This window comes from Camarhynchus parvulus, chromosome 6 (genome assembly GCF_901933205.1).
Source record: "Camarhynchus parvulus chromosome 6, STF_HiC, whole genome shotgun sequence".
Lineage (NCBI taxonomy): Eukaryota > Metazoa > Chordata > Aves > Passeriformes > Thraupidae > Camarhynchus > Camarhynchus parvulus.
The window spans coordinates 27184893-27212122 of record NC_044576.1 but is presented as its reverse complement, the minus strand read 5'-3'; the positions used below and the strand labels follow the sequence as shown (position 1 = coordinate 27212122).

At 43.4% G+C, this 27230-nt stretch overlaps 2 protein-coding genes across 3 annotated transcripts in view; one reads left to right on the top strand and one right to left on the bottom strand.

Moving 5' to 3' along the window:
- The window catches only part of NHLRC2 (NHL repeat containing 2), a 33706-nt gene extending 29089 nt beyond the window's left edge, over positions 1 to 4617 (bottom strand). Inside the window, exons 1-2 of one of the 2 annotated variants that reach the window (XM_030951045.1) lie at positions 4432 to 4617; positions 1504 to 1693 (exon numbers count right to left, since the gene is read on the bottom strand). In XM_030951045.1, coding sequence (XP_030806905.1) covers positions 1504 to 1666 — 163 coding nt within the window. In that variant the 5' untranslated portion in view covers positions 1667 to 1693; positions 4432 to 4617. Of the gene's footprint in view, positions 1 to 1503; positions 1888 to 4431 lie in introns of those variants that run through there. The other variant, XM_030951044.1, reaches the window with a different exon arrangement.
- Positions 4618 to 5090: 473 nt separating this feature from the next.
- DCLRE1A (DNA cross-link repair 1A) lies at positions 5091 to 20259 on the top strand. Its single transcript, XM_030951682.1, has 9 exons — positions 5091 to 6026; positions 7553 to 9037; positions 10370 to 10503; positions 11668 to 11786; positions 13298 to 13441; positions 14320 to 14465; positions 15441 to 15595; positions 18738 to 18879; positions 19507 to 20259. Exons 1-9 carry the CDS (start codon positions 5612 to 5614, stop codon positions 19671 to 19673), a joined length of 2907 nt encoding a protein of 968 aa, XP_030807542.1. The 5' UTR covers positions 5091 to 5611; the 3' UTR covers positions 19674 to 20259.
- The last annotated feature ends 6971 nt before the right edge of the window (positions 20260 to 27230 follow it).

Sequence of the window (27230 nt, the reverse complement as noted above, 5' to 3'; positions counted from 1 at the left end):
TTATTTAAAACTCACATAAAAGCTAGTAACAGTTTAAAAGTGTTAAACTCTTAATGATTTCTTCCAACAGTTCTGTAAAGAACTGATTTTAGAGATTGAAATATTCTTGTGCTTATACCTTTGATCTTGATTTTCAAAGTTTGAAATGACAGGTATCACTTATTTCTGTCACATAGGAAGAAAGACAACTTTTTCAGATTCACACAACAGTACTCCTGGTCATTTATTTTAAACACTTGACGTGACACATGAAAACATTCTTTCCTCCTCTGATCCCATTACAGGTATCAAGATAAGGAATAAATATCCTAGAATGTGGTCTGCCAGTATTATCTCTCAGCATTTCTGAAAATTATAGAGGGAAAAGATAGTTATGATAAAATGCAAAGCTTACTAGTTTTTGAACTTTCACTTTGACAGTTTCAGAAAATAAACTCTTCCAGCTCCAGAAGCTATTCCTACTCAAGTCAGCAGGAGGCTTGTTTTGTGTTTCACCAAGAGGAGGACTGTTCTCTATCTCCATATATTTATAAACATAAATGGCTGCACACACATTTAGCTTTGGTGAGAATAATGAGGATAATTCAAATATATGCATTATTCCCACAGTGTAGGAGCTTTGCTGTTCACTTTTCAAAAGAAAAGGGTAGTTTATATATTTCACATCATTTCTTCCCTTTTCACTAGAATTAAAATACCTTTCATAGATATGGGCTACTTCTTTGAGCTCTTTTTAGAGGAGAAAATAAGCCTTGACAGAATACTGAAACAATACTAATGGCAAAAGCCAAAATTCAATTTAGGGCCCCAAATCTAGACAGAGAGAGCATTCCTTTTTGCTCCACACGTTAGAAGTTGGAATTCATTCCCATGATATGTGTGATTTTAACCCTGAAATTCACCTCCTGAGCTGTCTTGCAGTGTGATGTGAGCTCCCACAGCTGCAGGGAGCCTCTCAAAGGTTACAAAGATCCTGAGCAGGACCTGCAAGATCTTACATTTTGATTTCCCCCTTGCCACAAGGAGAGACAGAAATGTGTCAGAGGGGAAAAACACCGCAGGAGGACGAATGACATCTCCAGCACAGTTTGTATTACCGGGGCATGAAAACTGACAAGCACTAAGGCTAAGTCATGGAGCAGAGAGCTGGGGAACATCCTCAGGGATGCTCCGGGAAACCAAGAGAGCTCAGAGAACGCAGGGAGACTTAGTAAAGTTCTCACTATGACCACAGGCGACAGATATGAATACACAGCACAGATGGGAACAGATTTAGAAGAGAGGCTTTACAGAACGTGTTTTATCACGGAGAGGATGTTTGAAGGGATTCTTTTGCCTTGCCCTTCTCTCCTGGCGCTCCCAGGAGTGACATCTCCTGTAGTTCAAGAGCCATTTGAACAGCGGCTCACGGGGCCGGCCCTGCCCGGCCTCGCCGGCAGCGGCAGCTCCGGGCAAAGCCCACACGGGGAGAGCCCCCGGCCCCGCCCGGGCCGCGCCACCCACCTCCGCCGAGCTCGGGCACCGTCAGGTCCCGCTCGCGGCTGTCCATTTTCTTCAGGTACTGGTAGACCAGGTTCTCCTTCTCCTGGGCGGTGTCGGCGTCGAGCAGCGCGTACTCGAGCTGTGTCTGGGCGGGCAGCAGCCCCGCCAGCCCGCCCGCCGCCATCGCCGCACCCGGGCGCTGTTTACCGGCCTGGCGCTTCACCGCCGCACATTCGGCACCGCCCGCGGCGCCAGCGCGGAAAACCGCGACTCAAGAAGAAAATAAAGCACAAAGTACAGACACGCAATAACTCGTCCGTCTCAAAGCCGGAACTCCTCACGTATGCCGTGTTTTTACGTATCCTTGGTTTCCGCAGCAGCACATTCCCAGAGGGAGCCCGCGGTGGAGATTCCCGCGCAGCAGATTCAACACAGCCCGTGCTTCCCGCCCGGCTGCTTCACCGTTTTTAAGATGCAAAAAATTGAGCAGCACCGGAAAAAGTCGAAACCAGGCTCCAGTAATTTAAACGGTGGGATCTGGGGCTTTTTTGGGGAGCATATATGGGAGAAGCGGAGCAGTTGAGCGACAGCCGCTGTAACGAACCTGCGGAAGCGAATGCGCGGCCACGGCGGGAAACGGCCGAGGAGGCGCCAGCCGCGGGACCGGCGGGAGCCGGGACATCCCAGGGAACATCCCGGGATATTCGGGAGCACCGGGACATCCTAGGGGACATCCCGGGACATTCGGGAGCACCGGGACGTCCCAGGGAACATCCCGGGACATTCGGGAGCACCGGGGCAATCCAGGGAATATCCCGGTATACTCAGTCATTGCATTGCCCATTTGAATGGCTGGATTTCAGAAATCCAAATGCTGGGACAACATTTATGAAGAAACTTGTCAATTAAATTGACAAGTTAAGAATAAAAGTAAGAATAAGAATAAAAATAAACAAGGTAAGAATAAAAGTAGGCAGGGTAGCTGTGATTCACAAAAGCACCCAAGAGGGGTTTCCTTTGAACTCAGCACACCCTAAATAGCACAGTGAATGAAGACAAGCATCTCACAGCTCCTGAACAGCTCACAGGACCCAGACTGGGATACCCTCTGGGATCATCACTTGGGCTTCCTGTGTTTTTCAATCTCTCCAAGTAAAATTGACGCACCAAGGTCATCTTTGTCTCAATCCTAATCCCTGCATCATGCATCAGGTGTATTTCCTCACAATGAAATTGGAGTAGAAAATGCTTTAGGAAATGCTTTGCAGCCCCTTCTTCCCCAAAGGCCCAAACTGCTTTAATTAGAAATGCTCTTCAAGCACAAAGTTTGGATGCAGCCAGTGAGAGTCACATTTCAGAAGGAGCATCAATGGTCTGATAAAGACACAACACTTTCAAGCAGGCTGCTGGGACTTTGGAGGATATTTGAAACCTGTTGACATGCAGTTGTAGCAGAAGTGCAAAATGAAATGTAATGTAGTAAACTGGAAAATGAAATGCTGTTAGACAAGGCTGCTCCCCAAATTGGCTCTGCCTGGATGCAGCTGCCCTGCAGCACAGCCTTCTCCCTTTCTCCTCACTGCCCTCTGCTCAGAACCAAGTCAAACCTGGGGCATTTAAACTCCCGTAAGACACAGAGCAGCAGTCGTGGCCCCTGGCACCGCTGCCGCCATCCCCGCCTTTGCCATGCCGTTGGTCCCTGCATTGCCGGCTACCGCGGCTCCCGCCGCTGGTTTGGCCATGCTGGCGGCCCCGCCCCTCAATTCCGCCTCTACGAGCCCGGCCAGCAGCATCAGCGCAGCCCCGGCGCTTCCCCCCGCTAGCCGCTAGTGCGGCCGCTCCTCCGGCCCCTCAAGTTCCCCTCGGCCCCGCCGACACGGCGCCGACACTTGGGTGGTGGCCGAGGTTCCGTCCGCGTCCGTCGCTGCCTCGCCGGGCGGCCGCCGCTGCGCCCGCCCGCCACTGCCGCCGCGCCCGGCAAGCGCCCGGCACGCGAGCGGCACGCGACTGCCACGCGACCGGCACGCGAAGGGCACGCGACTGCCACGCGACCGGCACGCGACCGGCACGCGACCGGCACGCGAGCGCTACCCGCGACCGCACGCCGACCGCATGCCACTGCCACGCCGCCCGCACGCGTCCGCACGCGCCCGGCACGCGACGGCACGCGCCCGCACGCGACCGCCACGCGCCGCACACGCCGCACGCGGCCACGCGACTGCCACGCGCCCGCACGCGTACTGCCACGCGCCCGGCACGCGCCCGCACGCCCGCACGCTGAGTGCCATGCGAACGCCACGCGCACCGCATCGCGACCGCCACGCGACCGGCACGCGACGCCACGCGTACCGCGCACGCGACCGCACGCGAAGTGGCACGCGACCGGCACGCGCGCCGGCACACGAGTGCACGCGACCGCCACGCGACTGCCACGACCGCCACGCACGCGACCGCCACGCCACGCGACGCACGCGACTGCCACGCGACCGGCACGCGGACTGGCACGCGACGGCACGCGACCGCCACGCGACCGGCACGCGACTGGCACGCGACCGGCACGCGACTGGCACGCGACAAGCACGCCCCGGTCCCGATCCAGTCTCTCCACGCTGAGCCAGTGACCTAAGCCACGCATGCGCAATTGCTAACTGTCAGCGACCCTGCACTATGCTCCTCGCTGCGCTCCAGCTCCAGTGACAGGAATACTGTCATCCTTCATGGTGAAGGACGTTGAGCAAGAGCTTGAGGGCTTTGCTGAAGCCATAGCCATGGCACAGCCCCCTCACTGCTCACCTTCTGTCTCAAACATTCCATTTGCATGACACTGTATTTTGGTTTTTAGATCAGCCAAATGAGTCTCGAAGGAAAATATGAAAGGGTGGGAAATAAATGCTGACATTTCAAAGTGAGTCTTTAAGCTGAAAAGCTTTCTCTTAACATTTCTCCGGCCTGGCGCTTCACCGCCGCACATTCGGCACCGCCCGCGGCGCCAGCGCGGAAAACCGCGACTCAAGAAGAAAATAAAGCACAAAGTACAGACACGCAATAACTCGTCCGTCTCAAAGCCGGAACTCCTCACGTATGCCGTGTTTTTACGTATCCTTGGTTTCCGCAGCAGCACATTCCCAGAGGGAGCCCGCGGTGGAGATTCCCGCGCAGCAGATTCAACACAGCCCGTGCTTCCCGCCCGGCTGCTTCACCGTTTTTAAGATGCAAAAAATTGAGCAGCACCGGAAAAAGTCGAAACCAGGCTCCAGTAATTTAAACGGTGGGATCTGGGGCTTTTTGGGGAGCATATATGGGAGAAGCGGAGCAGTTGAGCGACAGCCGCTGTAACGAACCTGCGGAAGCGAATGCGCGGCCACGGCGGGAAACGGCCGAGGAGGCGCCAGCCGCGGGACCGGCGGGAGCCGGGACACCCCAGGGAACATCCCGGGATATTCGGGAGCACCGGGACATCCCAGGCAACATCCCGGGACATTCGGGAGCACCGGGGCATCCCAGGGAACATCCCGGGACATTCGGGAGCACCGGGACATCGAGCACTGGCATCCCGGATCGGACATTCCGGAGCACCCGGGACATCCCACCCGGGGCATCCAGGAGCAGGGCGGTACTGGGACACACCGCGGAGCAGCACCGGGACCCTCTGGAGGAGCATCACAGGGCACTCCGGTGGGACAATCCGGAGGAGCATCCCGGGACCCCCCGACGATGATCCCGTAGCTGAATTCTTCCTCGTTTTTTTTTTTTTTTTTGCTGCTCGGGCAGGAATCTTTAAAATCTTCCTGCCCCCGCCGAGGCCGGGTGGAGCTGACGATGCTGGGGAGAAGCTGAAGGAAATGGCTCAACCTGGAAGGATTTGCAGAGTCGGGCCCTGTGTGACAGGAGGAATTGCAAATCTACAAAGAGAGGCTCGTTGAATTATTTTTGGGATAGGATCCACCATGCTCCTGTTCCGTCAGGGACTGCTGCTTGGTTTGTGGGCCAGTGTTGCTTTTTTAACATGGGCTTCTGGAGCTTTTCCTCAGATAGTGAAGAGTGGAGGGAAGAGAAAATATACTAGTGGGAGGAAAGGCAGCTTTGTGAACTGTTGCTTAGAAGAAAGGGGAATATTTAATGTGTTGACATGTCTGAAGATGCTTTATTGGAAGAGGACATTTGGGAGTACCAGTCCATTAGGAAGCGAAAGCATCAGAGTAACTCACAGAGCATCTCCACTCCTGTGCAGGAAGTAAGTGTTGGCAAGGGCAGGCCAAAAAGAAGGAGAAATGGAAAAAAGAAATCGACAGCAAAAACTGGTACACCTCAGAAAGCCAAGCAGAGCTCAGGGGCAGGTCAGGATGGGGATGAATGTCAAGAAGACAGTAGTGTGCACTCCCAGGACAGTGTGGGCAGCCTGGCAGAGCAGAGCTCACAAAGTGCAAAGCCCGTTCACGATGGATTCTGTCCCAGCTGCCAGATGCCCTTCTCTTTGCTCTTGGTCCAGACACCTCAGTGGCACGTCTATGAATGTTTGGAAACTCCAGGACCCATTGAAAAAGGTATGAATAGAATAAGAAAAAAGCCTTCAGAGAAAACTTGACAAACTTCTCATGAAATGTTGTTGTAAACCTCAATTTTATGTTCAGCTCAAGATCTGAAATGGTAGTTGGTATGATTTTTATCATGTTTTATTATGTTGTTACTGATCAGTCCTTTTTTTATACAAAATTTTTGCTTCTTTGTGAAAAACATGGAAATCTCATTTCTGAATCTAATCTCAAAACTCTGAGAAAGTTTCATGGCTGTTTATCAAGTTCTAGTATTTCATTCAACAAACTGAAGGTGCATATTTAAAATAATGAAACCTGTTACAATGAGAGTGTCAGGAAAGAACCTTCAGGCACTAGAGTGCTACTTTTGACATGAAGCTTCTATCTCCTCAGGTATAAATTTTATTATCTTGTATTCATGTGATTTGTTCAGTTGTCTATGGACATTTGGAAGCTGAAATGTGCCAATTTACTTGAAATGTTAACTTGTGGCCCACTATAGTTTAGAAATTTTATATAGAAATGGAGACGAACATTCCTGTATCATAAGACAACTGTTTTCTTTTGCGCTCTGTACAAGAAGAATAAAACTGACACATTGCAAATTCTAGTTTCATGGGGAAATACCATAGCTAAACAGATTCAGGTATCCAATTTATGTCCTTAATACACCTCATAACTTTTGTAAAACAGAAAGCATACAGTCATGAAACATAGGTAAAGGCTGTTTTAGGTAATGCAACCAACTTGTTATATTTTGATAACCTTCCTTGAGTTTCTTCTTTGGAACAATGACAAGTAAGTCTTTTCATGCTGATTTTGGCAGTGCTTTTAATTTAAGGCAGGTGTTTTAACACCTCATTTCTGTCTTACTCCTTTAATTAACAGGTGCAAAATCCTTCTGGTGGGTTTATGCATTCACTTTAAAAGCCTGAAAAGTTAGGCTGGCAAATTGTTGCTGGGAAAGGCCTAGGAAAGTGCTATGGATTTTTTTTTCCCTAGCATCTCAACACTGAATGTTTTCTTCATATAGGTAAATGCACAACTTTTTTCTTTTTTTTTTTCTTAGTGTGTTATATCAATCAATTTAAAATGGAATTTCAGGTTAATTCAGAATTGAGGTTTAGTTTATTTATTTGTTACTTACATTTGAAGTGTAGTGGCTCTTTCTGGTGCTACTTTTCTGAGCTTTTTGCTTGAATGTCAGACAATTCTAAACCAGAAGCCATGTGATTACAGGAGCACAGCATTGAAATGGGGTCAAGTATTCTTTTTAATGGGCTGTATAATTCAGGCATAGTGCTGTGTGAGCAGCAGCTGTTTGGTTTTAGGCTGGAAGCTTCTCACTGCTCAGCTCAGAGCAAGAGGCCTTGGTGGCTTGAAAATTACTTTTTATTTGTGCTTTCTGTCCTCAAGCAGCTGTGTTTATAGGAAAAAGCTCCTAAAAGTCTTGTCACATGAGATTTTTATTGTAACTGTGCCAACTGTACTTGCAAAGGTGTTAACATTGCTCCTTTGTTTGACTCTTTCCACAGAGTGTCCTGATGGTCTGCAGTGCACCTCCACCATTCCATCCCACTACAAGCGTTACAGCCATTTTCTGCTTGCAGCAAACAGGGCAGGGGAGTACCTTGTAAAGCCTTTGGGAACCACTGTGGACATGAAGATGACAGGTTCTACTGCTGCAAAGCTCAGCTGCTCCCCAAGTTATGCAGAGGAAACCTCAGGGAATGAGAAACCCTCTACTGAAATAAAGCACTCTCCAAACGATGATGGTGCATCAATGGTACGGAATTCACCAAAAATGAAGTCTCTAAATATAATTAGTGGAAGTACTTCCTTTTTTGCAGGTGTTGAAAAACCTCAGCAGACACTTCAGCATCCAGAGATGCCAGATAATCATTGTAAATTTGAATTTTTTGATTTTGCATCCTCTCAAGAAAGTGAGACAGGAAATCATCTGTATGTGGAGAAAGATACAAGTCAGCCAAGTCTGCTACAGTCAGGAGTGGATTTCAATGACTATGGAATTTCTTACTCACCACTAAGTACATTTGAGGAAAGTGAAGAGGAAGAGGAGGAAAAAGTATCACAGAATAAATTATTCGAAGTGCAGAACTCAGAAGAAGACTCCAATTCTGAGGCATTTAAAACATTTGATGGACTTCTTTTACAGAGGAAACCTCAGTATGAGCATGCAAAAATGGAAAATTTCATAACTAAAAAAAACCTCTGTGGGGAAGAAAACACACTGAACCATCTAGATCCTCAGCAAGGGGTGGTAGCCAGTGGATCCTCTTCTGCTTGTAGTTACAGGGAGGCTGAACAGCCAGAATTGATTTCCTCTGCTGCCAAAGCAGGAGCCACAGAGTCAGAAGATGCTGGTGCTTGTGCTCTGGGTTCTGCATATGTGAGTTTTACTGGGACATCATCACTGCTAGACAGAGAAGATGCTGGCTCTCTTCTGACACAGAAGAGTAATGGTTTGAGGGAGCCAAGTAACGTTTTAAGTGGTACAAATAAAATGACTGCCAGTGCCATTGGAAAAACAGCTCACCAGGAGAGTTTGCAGACAGCAGTGGAGAAAAAGGGAAATCTTAGTGCAGCTGCTGTGTGCTTTCCCAGCCCCATCTCTTCTAAATCAGTGCCATCTCTTTCATTAGCAACTGTGAACACCAAATCCAGTCCTGCCAAAGAACTTAAACAAATGGACATTGGTGTTTTCTTTGGGTTAAAACCCAAAGCAAAGGAGGAACGCAAAGGAGAGGCGTGTTTGAAGGAGAAAAAGCAGATGCCTGCCTCTGTGTCTCCTAATGGAAAGAGGCCCAGACAGCAAAAAAGGAAGGCTGAGGGGTCTGTGGGAGATGTGGAAGCAGTTACAGAAAGTTCTAGTAAAAATGAAGCCATTGCAGATGTACCTTCTGGTGGCCAACGAAGGTGGAGAAAAAAATTTAAAGAATTACCTACTACAGGTGAAGAACCAAGAAAAAAACACTGCCCCTTCTACAAGAAAATACCAGGTGAGAGGTAACTTGGTTTTTCATAGAGGTTAATGTATTTTGGCTGGAATGTTGTGGTTTTGTCCTAATTTTAGACTTCAGTATTTTTACTCTTGATTACTATTTTCTTAAATTATTTTTAAAATATATCTGGTTAATGCACACTCCTAATTCCTGAAATTAATTTTTTGCATTGCTTCAGTTGTGCCTGAAAATAGTGTTGTCAGTAGCAATCATTTCCTTAACACTAACATTAAATAATTGAGTATGATTTTGCATTTGAGCTTCAATAGTAATAGAAATATTATTTATTTTAACTATGAAAACAAAGAAAGAAAACAGCAGAAGAGTTTAGTAAAGAAGACAACCAAGAATTTCTCAGTCTCCTCAAGCAATTAGGTAATTTAAAGGATGATGGTTCAGCACCTTCAGATGCTCAGCTTCAGATGCTCACACCACTAAAGTTAGTTTTGAATCTGGTTACTCTCAAACACTTGAGGGATTTTTGGTTAAGGATTTTTACTTAGATCAGACTGCTATGGTTTTTTGACTTGAAGTTCTAGCCTCAATTAAGTGGAACTCTTTCTAGTTCTCCTAGAAAAATGGGAAATTTGGGAAAATTGTGTAACATAAAATGAAAAATATGAGAGCCACCAGCTGAATTAGTTCTGTGCACTATTTGGTGGTTTTAAGAAAGTATAACCCAATGGAAAAGGACTGTTTATCAGCATGTTTGCATTTAAAAGAAGTATCTGCAGAGAGAAGGTTGTCTTCTATACATCTGTCTTTATGCAACATCTTTATACAAACACTGAAAGCGTACAAAAAGTCAGGCACATTTCATCTCAGCAGAGAGATTTGAAAACCCCAGGTTGCTTGCTTAATAATTATGTTATTGCATGCTTTAAGAGAAATATTAACTCTAGGATAATTGAAGAATTGCAGTTTGATTGCAAAATGCAGTTCTGTTAAGCTGCAGTTACCTGTTTAGTGTTAAAATATTAATATTAGATTTCAATCTTCCAAAAACTTCCAAAAATACCAGTTGAATGCAGATAAATGTGTCTTATTTGCTTAACTAGTTGCCATCTGTATAAGAGGGCAGCTGAACAACATATTTGGGGGGCCTTTGTGAGCAGTTTGTGATAATTTTTAGTTTGTGAAAATCTCCTTTTGCCACTGCTGACTGATACACAAAACACATTAATCTTTAAATGGCTCCTTCAGTTGTAAGCAGAATAACTATTACCTTTTAACTGGGAAGAAAGAAAAAAACAAAAACAACATCTGATTAGAAATTGGTTTTGAACTTTGCATGTTCACTGGCTGGCTTCTCTTCCCTCTTTGCTGTAGGAACTGGTTTTACAGTTGATGCCTTCCAGTATGGGGAAATTGAAGGCTGCACAGCTTATTTCCTTACTCATTTTCACTCTGACCACTACAGTGGACTGACAAAAAACTTCAGGTTTCCAATCTACTGTAATAAGGTAAGGCTTTTCAAGATTACTAGATACCATCATATCCATATGCAGCTGTACTCACTTTTGTACTGATGAAAGTAAGGAGAAGATCAGTGGTTGAGGTCCTTTATTGGGTTAGTGGATATGTACAGGGGAAAGTGCATTTTGTTTGTGAGAAATCCTTACCTTGATTTGACTGATCTAGAGGATTAGTGAAAATTCCCTCCCTAGGTATCATGAAAAAAATCAGGTTTAAAAAGGATCTGTACAGGTCACATAGACCTATCTTCTGCACAGTGTGTGTCTACCTTCAAAGTTAGATCAGACTGCAGGGACTCTTTTTGTCAGTCAAATTTTGAACATTGGCCAGATTTTACTACGTCTCCTTGCAACCTGTAGCAGTGCTTACTTTTTCTGGTTTGGGTTTTTTTTTTTCCCTGATAATACATTTGAAATTTTTGTTTTTGCAACTTGTATGTGTGCATCATGAAGAATCTGGCTCCATTTTCTCTAAACTATTTCAGTGATGGAAGTCTGAAATAGATTCTGCATGAGCCATCTCTTTTCCATGTTAAGCAAGTGGAATTATTTCAGACTGATGCTTTGTGTCCTGTACTTTGGGCTGCTGAATGGCCACGACTGCCATTAGCTGTTGTAGGTCCAACCAGCTCTTCTTTACTTGTAACATGGTAGGGCACCTTGCCTAATCAACATATCCAGAGCTTGCATCAAAAAAAACCTGTTTATGGTTCATTCTGGAAGTTTCCTGGAATGCTTGTGTCCTGTGTTGCCCTTGCAGTTGGAGTGACTGCTGCTCTCCTTGATAAGGTCCAGGGGCCTGTTACCTGGAAAGTTCTTCACTTGGTTAAAGAAGGTTTTACCCACCTCTTTCTCTTGACTTGATAGTGTGCAACAGATCTTCTTCCCCCTTGTTTGCCTCCTCTCTGATTCCAATCCAGAGCCTGTTGACAGGCTTTTAAAAGTTTACTATAGCCTGTTGACAGGCTTCTAAAAGAAGACAGCTTTTCTCAGTCTGCTTTTCAGAGGTGCAATGCTGCTGAAAGGCTTGGCTACACCCAGGGCCTTATAGTTTCTCTCTAAGCCAGTCTGGCTTTGAGAGCTTTTGTTTCTAAAGCAAAACAATGCTTCTTTCAGACTTTGTTCCTGTTTTAAATCCTGTCTGTGTTGCAGATAACTGGCAATCTGGTGAAGAGCAAGCTCCGGGTCCAGGAGCAGTATGTCCACGTGCTGCCCATGGACACGCCGTGTGTGGTCAGTGGGATCAAAGTGCTGTTGCTCGATGCCAATCAGTAGGTATCACTGCATTCCTTGTGGAAAATTTCTTACAGGTAGTTAGCTTTTGAAATAGATGAGTTATCTCCAAAAATGAAACAGAGGTTGTTTTTGAATTTAATTTAAACTTTTTTTCTGTATGTTGTGTTAACAACATGTAGCTCCGTAATTTTTGCTTGAGAGGTTGAATGATTTTCTAGTGGTCTGAACACTTCCTGGTTTTTGGTGTCTGGTTGGGAGCCTAGTAGATTTGGTTATCAGACAGATTAGGTTTCTGTACCTTGAACGGATGATAGGGAAATCCTGAGCTAAAATAAAATGTGGTACTTTGGATCCTGTGAGAGACATAACCTAGGTAACATTTTGAAAATTGAACTTTGAAGAAAAGCCTGTTGAAATCTGGACAAGATTTCTACTGAATTTGGTGATAAAGGGTGTGATTTTGCCTGTTAGACTGGCACTATGTGGTAATGCTGGATTTAAAGTTCAGCAGCACCTGACTTTTAGTCCTGTGCTCTTGTTCTGCCTCTTGGTGCTTTTTTTGGCCATGGGCTAGAGGAAGACTCCATTCTGTGCAGTACATACATTGAAATGCAGGACTGTGTCACAGCTGGTTTGAACATTGCTTGGTGTAGGATTTGTTTATACTTGAAGCGATAAAACTCCATTAAGTCCTCTGAGAACCCTCTCTAGGAATGAAGGAAGCCTTGTTGCTTATGTAATTTGTATACTTCTCATTTTTCCTGTTTGTCCCTCTGATTCTCTGCTCCAATTTAAAACCTGTACGTACCTCAGCTACAAAGTTCAGCTTCTTGAAGAGTTCACCAATTCTGTCCTTTTAACTTTGTTTCATGCCAGTTTTTCTTTTTTTGAGATTTCATTTACCCTTTGCAGGTGACTGATATCTAAAATAGTCCCACTCAGGTTTTCCAGTCTTGCCCTTCAGAAAGCTTTGGCAAGCAGCTGCAGAAGGCACAGTGGATTTACTGTCACCAGTAAGGGAGTTGTATTTATAACCAGGGACTTCTAGATCTAGAACAACATTTAAAATCTGCAAATAGAATTTAAAAAAATGCTCCAGTAAGTTCTGCAGGAAGGAAGATGAATCTGCAGCAATATGATTCTGTTTGTCTTGAACAAGAATGCTGCTTCTCTTTGGTGTGCTGTTTCCCCTTTGAATCAAATAATAGAATGATTGCAGCTGAGGCAGGATCTGTGCCATGCCTGGAAGGTGGGGTATCCCAAAGAGGCAGTTAATGTTTGATTGCTTTACTGTTGATGTGGGTTTTTTTCTTCTTTCCATCTCAGGTGAGAACTCAAGTTTGTGTGTGGCCATAGGATTAGCTGCAGAATTCCTTTAGAAATCAGGAATTTCTAGCTAAATTAGTCTGCATAGTATCTATGATCTAAAATGCTATTCTGTCTGTGCTTCTACTGCTGAAGGGTGGTCTATCTCTTAAAGTAGTTTATCAGTATAGAGAGCTGGCATAATTTGTGTGGGGCTTTTTTGTTTGTTTGCTTGTTTCAGTTGTCCAGGTGCAGCAATGATCCTTTTCTACCTGCCAAGTGGGGCTGTTATTCTGCACACAGGGGACTTCAGAGCAGACCCTTCCATGGAGCGCTACCCTGCTCTGATGGGCCAGAAAGTCCACACCCTTTACCTTGATACCACGTGAGTTGGCTGGAAATTGATTTTTTTTAATTGCTTATTCTTAGTCTTTTCAGTTTAGTAAGGCTTTGAACCAAATAAATGTAATTTTAAATTACATTGCTGTGATAACACTTTTTACCTCTATTTAGTATTGAATAAAAGCAGAGATTTATTAAAAACATGTTAGCTTGTTCATTCATTGGTTATGCTGTTACATTAGAGAATGAAAGTGGGTGGTGGAAAAGAGGCTGAAGTATTTGCTCAGGTCACCACATTATTTATAAGTGGTATTAAATTCAGGGTGTGAAAACTCATGCATTAAATGTTCCGGTTTATGGAACACTAGTTTTCAATGGATTCAACTCTATTATAAAAAGAAGTGTGAAGGAATTCAAAGGTGAAAGAATGCCAAAAGGCTGAATCAGTTTTGGGAGTTTTCATCAGACCTTCCTCTGGTTCATTTTATATAAAATTGGTTTTGTGTGAATGATGACTAATGCCCAGCTGCAGACTTTCATTTCTGCTCCCTATGTTTCTGTGAATGAGTAATGACTTACATTATGGTTTGTGTGTATGACAAAAAATAGATATAAGGATATAATCAGGACGTGACAGAAATATCAAGCTTGCAAGAGCACTTGGTATTTATGAAGAACAAAATGTAGAATTCAGTACCAGACAGTGAATAATTGTAGAGAAAACACTGATATATGCTCAGTGTGGTTTTTGTTGCAACAATTGCATCTGGGCACCTCAGTGTTTCTAACAGAGTGCTATTTTATAGAAGAGTAATGTCTTTTTCACTTCCTGAGTACCTGGAGTTTTGAGGGCCTTCATGGCAATTTCAGATGTCTTTTATCTTTCGTAACAAAGTGATATATTTTGTTTCCCTGCCCCAGATATTGTAGCCCTGAGTACACTTTTCCTGCCCAACAAGAGGTTATCCAGTTTGCTGTCAACATTGCCTTTGAGACAGTGACTTTAAACCCACGAACTCTAGTTGTCTGTGGCACTTACTCCATTGGAAAAGAAAAAGTTTTCTTAGGTATGTAAAAGAAGTGTATTGGATCAAATAACTAATTTAATGTCTAATTTGGTGTTACAAGATGGCTTTCTTGAACGCATAAAAGGTTGTTTAGTCTGAATGTTCAGATATAGTGTAAAGAAATTAAATGTATTTCATAATCCTCCTGCTATTTTTTAAGTTTCCTAATCAATAAGTTTTAACTTTCTGAAAGAAATAGTGTTCTACCATGTTTACAACCTTCCCCCCACACTGAATATACATGTGGCCAGTTTATATACTAACTGTATGAACCTCTTTAATTGACTGTGGTGAGAAAATTGCTAAGAGTAATTAAAAAATAAATAAATGAGGTCTTTATGACATTTTTGTTGTTAATAATTTCAAGAAACAGCAAAGGGATGTTATTCTTAGACTAGACTTCTATTTTAAGCTTTTCCTTCCAGTTTATATTATATATCTTTTCTGACTAAGTGAAGATCTTGTGTGCTATGCTTCACTCAGTTACAGCACCAGGAACCAACATGATTGCCCAAATGTCTGCTTCAGAGCAGGCAGATATGCACCATTTGTGCATATTTAAAATCATCAATACAAAACTTACTCTCACTGAAATTTAGTCTGTCTTCAGTGTGTGCTGTTTGTCACCTGTTCCAAAAACTGCATGTTTCTGGCATCTTTGGAATAAATACCAGTTGACCTCAGTAACACTCTACCAAACAAATGTGACTTAGAATTTATCAAGGTACTTTTCCTTCTTTTTCCAATTGTCATACAAAGTTCTGCTGCTAAAATGTAAGGGACAAAGGTTTTTAACTCCCATTATAGGATTCTCTTCCTAATGTTAGAATACAAAACACTATATCCTGTTGAATATGGATTTCTTTTCTAATAGTAAAAATTATCTTGTACAGTAATCAGGACTATGTCCAAAACGAGCCAAAAAAGAACTCTTACAATTTTCTTTATCTGATTTCTTCCTAACGAATCCTAAAGCAATTGCTGAAGTTCTGGGCTCAAAGGCAAGTGTGTCCCGTGACAAATACAAAACCCTGCAGTGCTTGGAGTCAGCAGCTGTCAATTCCCTCATCAGCGTGGACTGGAAGGGTACTTTGCTTCATGTTCTTCCCATGATGCAAATTAATTTTAAGGTAAGTTCAGGAAATGGACTGTTGATGAACGTGCTAGTAACATTCTCTTGTCTCTTCCCAACCAGTGCTGTGTTTGGTGCTTTTTAACCTCTTGTCAGATCATATTTATGTAGTGGGGCTTTGACATGTAGCAATACATTGAAAATGAAATGCAATTAAACATGAATAACTTCTCCAAACATGATGTGGTACTTGTACAAGATAAGGTGAGGCTTGTTCAAAGACCTGCTCTTTGCAGGCCTTTTTGAAGTAGATTTATGTAATGACTGCCTGATCTGTCCTCTTAGCAGTTAATATATTGTGATATGGAGTTCCTGTTTTCAGCCTGTCTTTTACCTGGTCCAGTGTAGAAAAAGTCTAAAAGGATTTTCTGCTTGTGAGCCTCTGTTTTGAGGCAGCCTATGAACATGGCCAACGACCAGTTCTCTAATATTTGTCACAAAAGCAAGTAAACCAGTTAATTTTAAAGCATGATTTCATCTAAGTTGATTTCAAATGCGCATTTGGTTGAGATTTGAGACACTGAGTTTTGTTGTTGAGAATTTTTTCTGGGAATTTCTTTGTTTGGAAAGATGACTAATTCCTAGGTTATTCTAAATAGACAAAATACTGAAGGGCAGTAAGGTAAAGCAGCAGGCTTTAGATTAAAGTAACCTGGAAGAAAGAAAAAAACCCATGGCTGTTTATACCTTACAGGCTTGGATTAATTTTCCTGTTTTGCTTCAGGCCTGCTGTGCCATCTCAAGCAAATCCTTCAGACCAAGATGGTATTTAGCTGCAGGACAAGTCGAGGTCAGAGTTGACCTAAAAAGGAGTAAAAAAGGCTATATGGTTTGGATGGAGCTGCAGGAGATGGAACTTAGTATCTTAATGCTTTAACTTTGTTCCATGATGTTTTCCGTGGTGGAGCAGAAAATGAGTAATGGAAATATGCATGGATTTATTTTTCGTGTGTTGTGCTGTCTTAAACAGGAATTGATTTGAGTTTCTTCTGCAGATTTCTGGGTAGCTAAGTCACCTGGCCCAGCATGCATGGGTACTGACAGAGCTGGACTTTCAGGGGATGGAGGAAATCCTCAAGGGCAGCTTTACTTCCCAAGGGAGGCAGTTGTGTCAGGCAGGGTCTCACCTCTGACCACCAGCAGGCTCTTGACAAATCTCCAGCGTGACAAAAGCCATGCCTGGACCCTGAAAAGGAATTTTAAATGCTTAAAGATGAGTTCATGTGATCATTTATCTTAGTTTTGCTTTTGATATATACTAAGAAAATATTTTTTAAAAAAACCAACCCAGAGATGTGGTACTTCACTACAGTATTTGGTTTTAGCCCAGTAAAATGCAGGGATTGCTGTATGTACTGACAAATGGCTGTTCTTGAATAAGCCAGATGAGTTTAAGTGGTGTTAGTGCTGGTGGTAAATTAAATATTTAATCATGTTTGAGTGTTTTCCTATCTTATGGGATCTGTTTGTGTACCCTGCTGACTTTAGTGACACTCTGAATATCAGGCTGTCACGGTGATTGAAAGAGGCTGGTGTAGCAGTGAAATACATTTTCCATTCAAAAGGGCGAAGGTTGGCTAAAGCAATAAATGAAGAAATTGGAATGTGTATTTAAAATGGACTTGTTATGAGCAACCACAGCAGTCATTTGTTTTGGGGAAAGAGGCCATCTTTTCCAAAATGCATGCATGGTTCTTTTGCAACAAACAATTTTTTTGTAACTCGAAAATTGAGGCTTTTGCCTAACTTGACTATGTGGTGGAAACTTCCCAGGGAACTGAGTTCTGTGGGTCTGTGAATCTTTCATGTTGTTTAACTCAGCAAGGCCTTGTACTGGCATTGAGGTGAGACTTTCAGAAGTCAAAGTGATTGAAATGCAGAAATAATTTTTTTATAAGCTTGAAATTGCATACTTAATATGACTGTTGCACACTTGATTTATAACAAAACTCAAAAGCAGATTAGCATTGTTAATATAATAATCATTGCATTTGAAGTACTATATTTAGATTTCATCATAGCAAGGGGAGAAAATATGTGAATAATTACCTTAATCTATGTTAATACTCCCAAAATGAAGTGTGAAGGAGAATTAGACTGCTACAGTTATACCTTTAATCAAGTGAGGACTGAACATTCACTGTGTGTTGAAAGTCACAGCAGTGAGCCATAATTCCTGTTGCTGAATGAAATGTCTTCTGTGGTAGAGTTTTTAAAAATTCTTTTAAAATGTTGCTACTGGACATTGTACTGAAGGTGTTGTTAAATGTGGCAGCTTTCTGCTGCCCTGTTTTAGAGTTCTCAAGTGTCTGACAGGTTAGATAATTTTCTATCACAGCCCATCTATCCCCCTCTACTCTCCTTTGTAATCAGCCTTTATTTTGTATTCCTCTCTCTCCTGCTAATAGAAAGTTTGATTTTGAGTTCTGTAACCTTGTAGGGCTTTCAGATTAGGAATTTGCCTGTAAGATTTTGTACAGGACACATGAAATTGATTTTCTATTTTTAACTTGAAGCAATACTGACTTCACTTTATGCAGGCATAAGATTGTACATACTTGGAAATTTTTTCAAGGTAATTTCCTTTTTAGAGTGAGAAGATGAGAGGTGGTTTCCTTCCTGTCTTGGAGAGCTGGTAAAACATGGTTTAGTGCTCAGATCAGTACTTAGCTTGTGCACTGGCTTGCTGTAAGTTTTTTGGGGTAGGTTAATTAAATCTGGTTACTTGTGGGCATAAGCAGGTGTCAAAACCTCTGTGATGATTTTGCCATGAAGAAGGATTTCACCAACTTCTGTCTCCACTCAGCTGTTGACCTCTAGTTTAGAGGAAGAAATCAATGATTTGTGGAGCAAGGTTTATAAGAATAAGAATGATTATTCCTAATGTGTTCTAATCTGTAATGCATAGCTGTACATATGTGCCTAATTCAGATGAAGAAATTAAAATCCCAAGGGACAAGTTGTTTTGCAAATCTCAATATTTGTCATTAATAATTGCAAGGTAGATGCTCATTAAAATTAAAAAATGCCAGCACATGAAAAGAAAATGTAGTCTGAATCCTCTCCATCATGAAATGGCCAAACTTTAGTCTAATTAGCTATTTAATGGGATTAAATATGTGCTTTTTTTTTTTCCACAGGGCTTACAAGATCACTTGAATAAGTTTTCTGAGAATTTTGATCAAATTCTAGCTTTCAAACCTACGGGATGGACCTACTCTGATTCATGCCTTTCTCTGGAGGATATCAAGCCTCAGACAAGAGGAAAAATCACTATATATGGTATAAGAATAGCAAAGATTCAGTGCATTTGGCTTTGTGTGGATGCTTTTCCTATTTTTACTCTGGAAACTCTGATTTTGTAACTGCTGCTTTTTCTGGAAACTCATTGAGAAACTGAACAGATCTCTTCAGGAGAGATCTGTGAAATGAGTAATTGATAACACCATAAATGCAGATTTTTAAATACATTTTGTACCTGTCCTTGTCATGCAAATAAAGACTTTCACCTGATAGAGGTACAGACTTCAGGGATGGAGTCTTGGCCTGACTGATGCTGGTGGCAGTGTAGTTCCAGAGCCAAGATTTCATTCTGTGTCTTGTTTCTGAGAGAATGTGTCTTCCTCTCAGTTCTTATTGGTGGGTGGAGCTAAAACCCTTAACATCCCTTTAACCAGGTCACTGATGTTGCTTAGCTTGCACTGATGAATGACTTGGTGACTTAATGCAAGGTAATTTTCCTAGAAGGGAAAATTGGAGGGAGGGAGGGAGGTAGTTTTACCTTAACTATAAACTTTAGATCCCAAATAGGAATTTAAAAAAACCCTTTTATCTAAAGTATTTCTTAGCTGGAAGGCTTGGAGGAAGCTCAGTGGCCTGACAGATGGCTGTGATTTGTTTTCATTTCAGGAATTCCTTACAGTGAGCACAGCAGTTACCTGGAAATGAAGCGTTTTGTTCAGTGGTTGAAGCCACAGAAAATCATCCCCACTGTCAATGTTGGTGACTGGAGAGACAGAAGCTTGATGGAAATGCATTTTAGAGACTGGATGACCGAGGGCAATAGGCAAAAATAAAGAAGAATGTATATTTCAAAGGAAGTAGACTGGAATGGGAATTGAGTTCCTATGAGTTTTAATCTCCCTTTTCCATGAAGCATTATTTAGGGAGGACTAAACTGCCATTCTTTGAAGAATGATACATTTGGGAAAAGAAAAAAAAAGGCACCTTGCTTTCTTGTGTATCTATTACTTTTTGTTTCCCCACAACATACTGTTTTTGCAAGTTCATATTTTAGGTTATTTTTTTCTTGCTCCTTTTCCCCTGTTCTTAATTTTCCTCAGGTTGTGGAGATGCTCAGATGTGTAATGCTGGGGATTCAACAGTCTCCAGGATAATTTCTGAAAATAAGTTATTGTAATAAATGAGGCAATACTAAGCATATGTCACATGCTGTCAGCTCAGGCTTCAGAGAAGCTCATTTCATGAGGCAGAACTGACTCTTGTGATTTAAATACTGTTTAAAAAAACCTTGTGAGAGATTGACTTGGGCTCCTGCAGCATATGTACTTTAGACAATTGTTTACAAAAGACACTTCTACATTCTGCTCAAGATTTTTTGCCTTTTTTTAGCGATGTTTTTTAAAATAAAGAATATATCTTCTGTGTTCTTTCTGAGCAAAATGCATTTCCTTTCAGAGCCACAGTTGCTAACCTGAACAAGCTGTCTGCAGTATCTTTGGTGGATGTGCTGTGTATGTTGCTTGTCTGAAGTTGCTCCTATGTCCTGTGCAGTGCCAGTTCTCAGCAGGTGTTCAGAGCCCAGGAGTGGTTCCTCACCATGGAATCTCCACTGGGGTTTGCAGGGTTGTCTATATACAGGTTTGTCACCTGAATTCTGGAAAAACAAGAAAGGCAAATACTAGCACTGGCAGCAGAAAGGTAAATTTCACTTTGCATTTTTTGCCCTAATTCCTACCAGATTATCCAGTGCTGCTTTTTCTGCATCTGCCTGGTGTTTATGTACTGAAGCATGTGGGTGCATGCAGGCACACTAGTAAAAACTTAATCACTAAAATAAAAACTGTTCCAAAGTTCCAGGATGGAATCACATGTAAAGAGTCTTTCCCCAGCCCCTCAGAGTAGCTTGTCTCAGTGCTATTTTATGTTGTAAAAACATTTTTTTAATGATCAATGTAAGTATAAGCAGATCCTTGTCTCTGAGTGATGAGCTCTGTAATGTGTAGTCACTTGTTTTATTTGTCTTGTGAGAGAAATAACTGAGGAACTGATGGCAATAAGATTCTTTGTACTCAAAGAATTGTGAATGAGTATTTCACTGACATAAGGCAGTGTTAAATGCCTCAGTTTACATTAAGCATTTAAAGGAATCTGAAGTTTTTGCTTTATATCGTGCATAGTGCTAGCTGGCTGTCACAAGAACTGGTAACTGTCTTGGACTGGAGTGTTTCTAGGAGAATTCCTAGGATTCCTTTTTGAAGAAGATACTTCTTCACACTCCTTTTTGGAGGTGTGTGAAGAAGTATCTTTTATGGCTTTTGCAAGTACCAAACCTGAATGAATGCCTTGTACAAATCAGAGCAAATTTGGGGATCCTATTTGGCACGCAATTGCTTTTACCAGTTGAATTGTTAAGGAATTATGCATGCTTATTTTTGTCCTTCAGGGTCTTTTTCCTGTCTAATTTTTGCACAGACTATGAGAGGCTGGAATAAGCACCTCAGAGTCAAATCTTAGTCACAATTCTAACACCTTGCTTCCATAATTGCATTTTCAAGAATGACTTCCTACAGAGAATGAGTGTGTGTGTATGTGGTGGGGGGGCTCCCTCTGGGCTGATGCTGTTCCTGCTTTTGCAGTTCCCTCAGTTTGTGCCACTGGTAACTCTGAACCCAAAAAATTCAACTTTCAGTGCAGCCTGATGAGTGTGAGGCACCTGTTGCCTCTCTGTGACTCTTGACCTCCTGCTATCAGTTTCTAGCCTGTTACACAGAATGGGGGATTGGGTCTTTTTTCTTTTAAAAGCAAACTGATTTCTGAAACTAACCCCAGGAATGGTGAAACTGGCATCTGCTGGACAGACCCAGTAAATCCTGCTCTGATGTGCAGCTGATGGTCATGGGCTCATTTTGGTCAGCAAAGCAGAAGGGCTTTAGTGCTGGAGGCTTTTTCCAGTTCCCTGCTCTGCTGTAGGTATCCCTGCATTGGCCCACTGGGTGCTTTCATTCCTCCCTCTCTGGTTTGTATTTGCACTTCCACCTTCTGGTTTTTGTGTGTGGATGAATTCTACAGCATTTCATCCACCTTCACGGTAGGAGATCTCCATCTTACCTACTTACTTTCCCTCCTTTTTATGGAAAAATGTGTTTTCAGAATCCAAACCCAGGAATAAATTATTTTTGTTCTCTTTATTATAAGTAGGATTAATAACAGGATTAGGTTGAGTGGGAGGACATACAAACAGATGTGGAAAACTAAATATAACTAACAAGAATTTTGTGGGAAGGTGTGTGACAAGACTTTTTCCCTTGTCTTGGTGGTTCCAAGGGACAGCTCTCTGATCTCAGCAGTTTAAGTCCTTTGGGGAGTGCAGACCTGGGATAAACCAAGTTTCAGTGTTATTGTACAGATGTTAATTAGGACTTTGAGTCTGGCTCTGCTTTTCCTAATGAAGAATTGGAATTTTTTTCAGTCTTTGGGCAGTGCTGGCATTAGAGATGGATGAATTAAAGCATTTGTAATTTTGGTTGAGAGTGGGGGTTCTGACTACAGCAAAGGTGCCACCTTTTCCCAGTCAGTGGAGGGAACTTAGACCTCTGTGATGCCATAGAAACACTAAACCAGGGTCCCCTGGACAGGGGGTGGAGGAGTCAGCCTGTACTGACCCAAATCTTACCAGATTTCACTAAAGCAAGATGTGCTGTGAACATCCCAGAGGCTCTTCCTGTTTGTCTGGGGCTGCCAGGCTCAGGGCAGGAGGCACAGCCAGTGACAGGGGCAGCTGCAGCACTGGCTTGATTGGCTTCCAAAGGCAGCCCCTCTGAAGGATCACTTTGTATTTCCCATCAGGACTCCTGCTCTGATTACATATCACCCCAACAGGCAGATAAATGAGCTAAAAGCAACCCTGTTGGAAAAGGGTAGCAGGAGGGGAGAGGGGAGATGAGGAGAGCAGCTCCTGGCTGTGCTGGCTCTGGCTCTGGGTTTCAGGCTGGCTGTGAGAAATGAAAGCACCCAGAGCCTGTGGCCACCCCTGGGGAGGGAGCTGGGAAGGCACATGTGAAACATTGCAGAATAAAAGCATAGGGGCAGCTAAAGGGAACTTCAGGGTGCTGGTATCTCTCTAAACCTTGATTGAAACAACAATTGATAGCAACTTGGAGTGGAGAAAGGAACTGAGATGCCATTGGCATGGTTAAAAGATATTTCTCTTATTTGATCAAACCTGTCTGCTCGTATGAGCTTTGGTTCTTAGGATAAATTGCCATTTAAGTATGTTTTCTTTTTTAAGGAAGTGTGACTTCAGATACATCCTTCATACAATGCAATCAATTAGGGATTGATTTTGACTGAACATGAATTTTTGAATTTGAATTTGAACACTGCTTTGGGAGACTTAATTCCATGTCAGGGTAAAGATGCAGTTATTGCTTTGATGTGTTTTCTGTGTCTGAATGACCTTTGTTGAGTTTTCTTTGGTAGAGAAAAAAAAGCAGCAGGTGAGTTTTGAAAACAAGAGAATGCAGCCCAAACATTTCATCCTCCCTTGGCTGCAGAAAACCAGCTGCTTCTCATTTCAGAACTAAAACAAAAAAGACCATTACTTTTAAGGGTGGGTCACAGGCTGCTTTATGTGTTAAGGATTTATAGTGAAATAATGCAATTTGAAATTTTATTCAATAGCCACCATTCCAAACCAAATGTGTTTGCAAAAAATTCACTATTAATGTTTGTGAACCACACAGTATTAGTGTATAGTGGGAATTATGACCAGCATGAATGAAATTCACACAAAATACTGAAAGCTTGTCAGTACCAATATTAAAAATTGAAGATCTTGTACTTCCACATTGTGGTACAGGTTATAAATGTGCATTTGGAATGCTGAATTTAATGTTCTCCCCAGCAATGCAGAGAAAAGCTAGGAGATTTCAGCCTCTAACAGAAATGAAGGGATAAAACAGTCTGTCACTGTTTGCAGAGGAGGAAAACAGCACAGGAGAGCTGACTGCTGCCTGCCCAGCGAATCCAGCCAGCTCTCCCTGCTGTCTGCAGGCAGGAGGGTTGGTGGAGGAGCTGCAGCCCACAAAGGCAGAGCCCTGCACTGCCTGGAGGCCTCTTCTCTTTCTCCTTTCTACTCTGGACCTTTACCCACTGTTGTACAATGGCACCTTGTTATCAAATCCCCAGCAAATACTCTGGCAGGGAAAAGGCTTTTCCACTCTGCCACATCTGCTCTGGTATCTCAGAGCAGATAGGCACTTGTTTGTGCCAGTTTCCAATAAGTTTTTATATAAACCAAGCAGTTTTAAAAACCTCTAAGCTTTCCCATTTGGGCATTTCAGTTAAACTTTGTTCACCTTTCCTTCTGTACATTGCCTTGCTTGTTAGGGGTGGAAGAGGAAGAAAGTTCAGCACCTCAGGGAGGAAGATACAAGCAATGCCCTGAAGGAAAAGGTGACACGAGGACAGAAATGCCGGCAGCGGTGACTTTGGAGTTCAGCAAGACCAGGGCTGGCTGTGGGGTTCTACATGTGCTGCCTCCTGCTGCCTCTCACCCCTCCTCCTTGTCCACCACAATCTTCCTCCCTGCAGAAGCCATGATTTCAGTGAACTCTGTTGTGAGAAGCAAAGCTGATTTTTTTTCTGATCGCTCCAGTCGTTTGTCAGCTCCTGGCAGAGACCTCCCCAAGTACAGCACTGCCAGCAGCAGGATCTGACCCACTTTTCAGCTCCTGCTTCAGAGAAGAGATGGATTGGAGCATTTATCTCAGCAGGGCTTCTTTAATCAGAGAAAGGCAGGCTGGATTTCTCTTGTTACTGCGACCTTGTTATTTACTTGGCTCTCTGCCCTGCTCTTGGTCGCATCTATTGCCTGAACGAGGGAGGTAAGGCTGAAATTCTGTTCTTTGTGCTGCTACCCAGCGACCATCTGAGGAACTGAGCTCTGCAGCACAGCAGGAGCCTGGTTTTGCGCTGACACCTTCATGAGCCCAGCCCGTTCCTTGGGGCTCACCTGTGGGGCCAGCAGCCAGGCAGGGACAATCACCACGAGGTGCCACAGCCCGCTGGCACCTGTCGGTCGCTGGTGTGGGTCCCCCCAGGGATGGCAGCAGTGGCCACCCCCCCCTGCAGGCACAGACACCCTCCTGTCCCCTGGCTGCAGTGTCCAAACGCTGTGATCACCCCAGCCTTGGGATCATCAGCGTGTGTGCCACTGGCAGAGCTTAAAATGACAAATGGATGGAGAGGTCCCAGGGTGACCAGAGCACTGTGCAGAGGATGTTTCATCCAGGTGCCAGAGAGGCTGCACACATATTTGCTCTGGGTTATTTCAATGTTTTAGCTGACCTTGAGGGAAGGTGCTGCTTACAGCCACTTGTCTGATGCTGGGAAATAACCTGAAGCAGACTTTCTTTTTGAAAAACACCAAATATAACAAAAATGTACTTACAGCAGAGAACTCCTGTTTTTCCATCTTTGACATATTTTTTTTTCATATCCACAGTCCCTCTTGCTGTTTGTAGTTGTTCCTCGTGACTGAGTTTTCCTTCCTCTTTGTTCTCCCCCCCACAGCTACTTTTCCACTACTGGGGATTTCTCAGAAATGTTAGGCTGCCAGAATTCACTTTTATTCTTAGAAACTGGAGCACAAGGGCAATTGCTTGGAAGCAAAATGACATCTGTGAAGAATGACTTTGGACATTGAATAAAATAGAAGAGGGGCAAATGGGAGGACAGAAGGCCAGAATTCCTGCAGGGCACTTACTTTCAGGACATTTAGCATATAAATGAGGTTATTTTGGCAAAAAGTGTCCTGGTGTAGAATATGTGACTGATCAGTAGATGCTGCTGAGGAGCAACTACTCAGAAACATTGGCTTCTCCTGGTTAAAAGAATTGGGCAACCCTCATCACTGATGGAGATAGTATCCTTCCAACAGCCTTGAGGCATAAACCATGGCTTTATGCCGTGTTTACAGGCACAGACAGAAACAGAAACAGATTTCTTGGGAAAACTTACAGAGGCAGGAAATAAAAAAATGGATGTAGCTCAGTGATGTCCCTACTGATGAGCATCACAAACATCCAGCATTTTAAAAGGAAATTAGCACCACTGACAGCTGTGATCTCAATGCTCCCACCAATGCTTCAATTTCATCCTCCACTGCCGGGTTATAAACAAAACAAATTCTCAGGCACAGATCAACTCAGGATGAAAAACTGAACATGGTCAGACACTTGCTGTGGCAAGTCCAGCCCTGCTGCCACCAGAGCAGCATGGTGCCCCCCAAACTGCTGGTCCTGCTGTAAGATGGAGCCACCAAGGAGCTGTCAGCAGCAAGCACAGGGCTCCTGGTCGCTGAGGGGCCTCACAGTGAAGGGATGGCTTCATTTAAAGTGATTTTCCTGAATGAAAGATTTGTATCAACCTTGTCTGGCTCCTCCACTTCTTTAAGGGATGCAATCAATTAGAAGGTGGTAAGGGGACAAAAGGAACATTCAAAATTCCAGTGGCATTTCTAGAAACTGCCTGGCATGCCCCAAGCTCCTCGCAGTGACTTGCTGGCCAGCCTGCAGGAGGGAAGTGGCTGGCAATGGTGAGGCATGCACATGGAAGGAGTGTTCATCCCTGGGAAAGAAACCAAAAAAGCCCTTGGAGATCTCAGATTACCCTGTTATCTCCAGAGACCCAAGGCAGACAGTCAGTACATGCACTTTCCAGCCCCTGCTCTTGTGCTGGTGTTCGCAGGGGTCCCAGGACGAGAGAAGAGATGAGGATCGGACTCCATGTTTCAGAAGGCTTGATTTATTATTTTATGATAGAGATGATATTAAAACTAAACTAAAGGAATAGAAGAAAGGATTTCATCAGAAGCTGGCTAAAAATAGAAAAGGAATGATAACAAAAGCTTGTGACTGACCAAGACAGTCCGGACAGCTGGACTGTGATTGGCCATTAATTAGAAACAACCACACGAGACCAATCACAGATCCACCTGTTGCATTCCACAGCAGCAGATAATCAATGTTTACATTTTGCTCCTGAGGTCTCTCAGCTTCTCAGGAGAAAAAATCCTAAGGAAAGGATTTTTCATAAACCATGTCTGTGACACGCTCTGACCAAGGGAGCGCCAGCAGGGAAACACCTTTGTAGATCTCAGTGTGTCTCCTAAAGGGCCTGAAATCCTGGAGGAATCCCTGTGGCTGGGAAGATTTCCACATCCCTGCTGGTGCAGCTTTCCATGAGCAGACAGGTGATGTGAGCCAGCTCCTTGCAGGGCACTGGGGACACCACCCCACGTTCCCTCAGGACAGAGCGCCTGGAGGGGCTCAGGTGAGCCAGTTTCTGCAGGACATCAAGGGTGGCTTCTCCCCTGGCATGGAACCAGC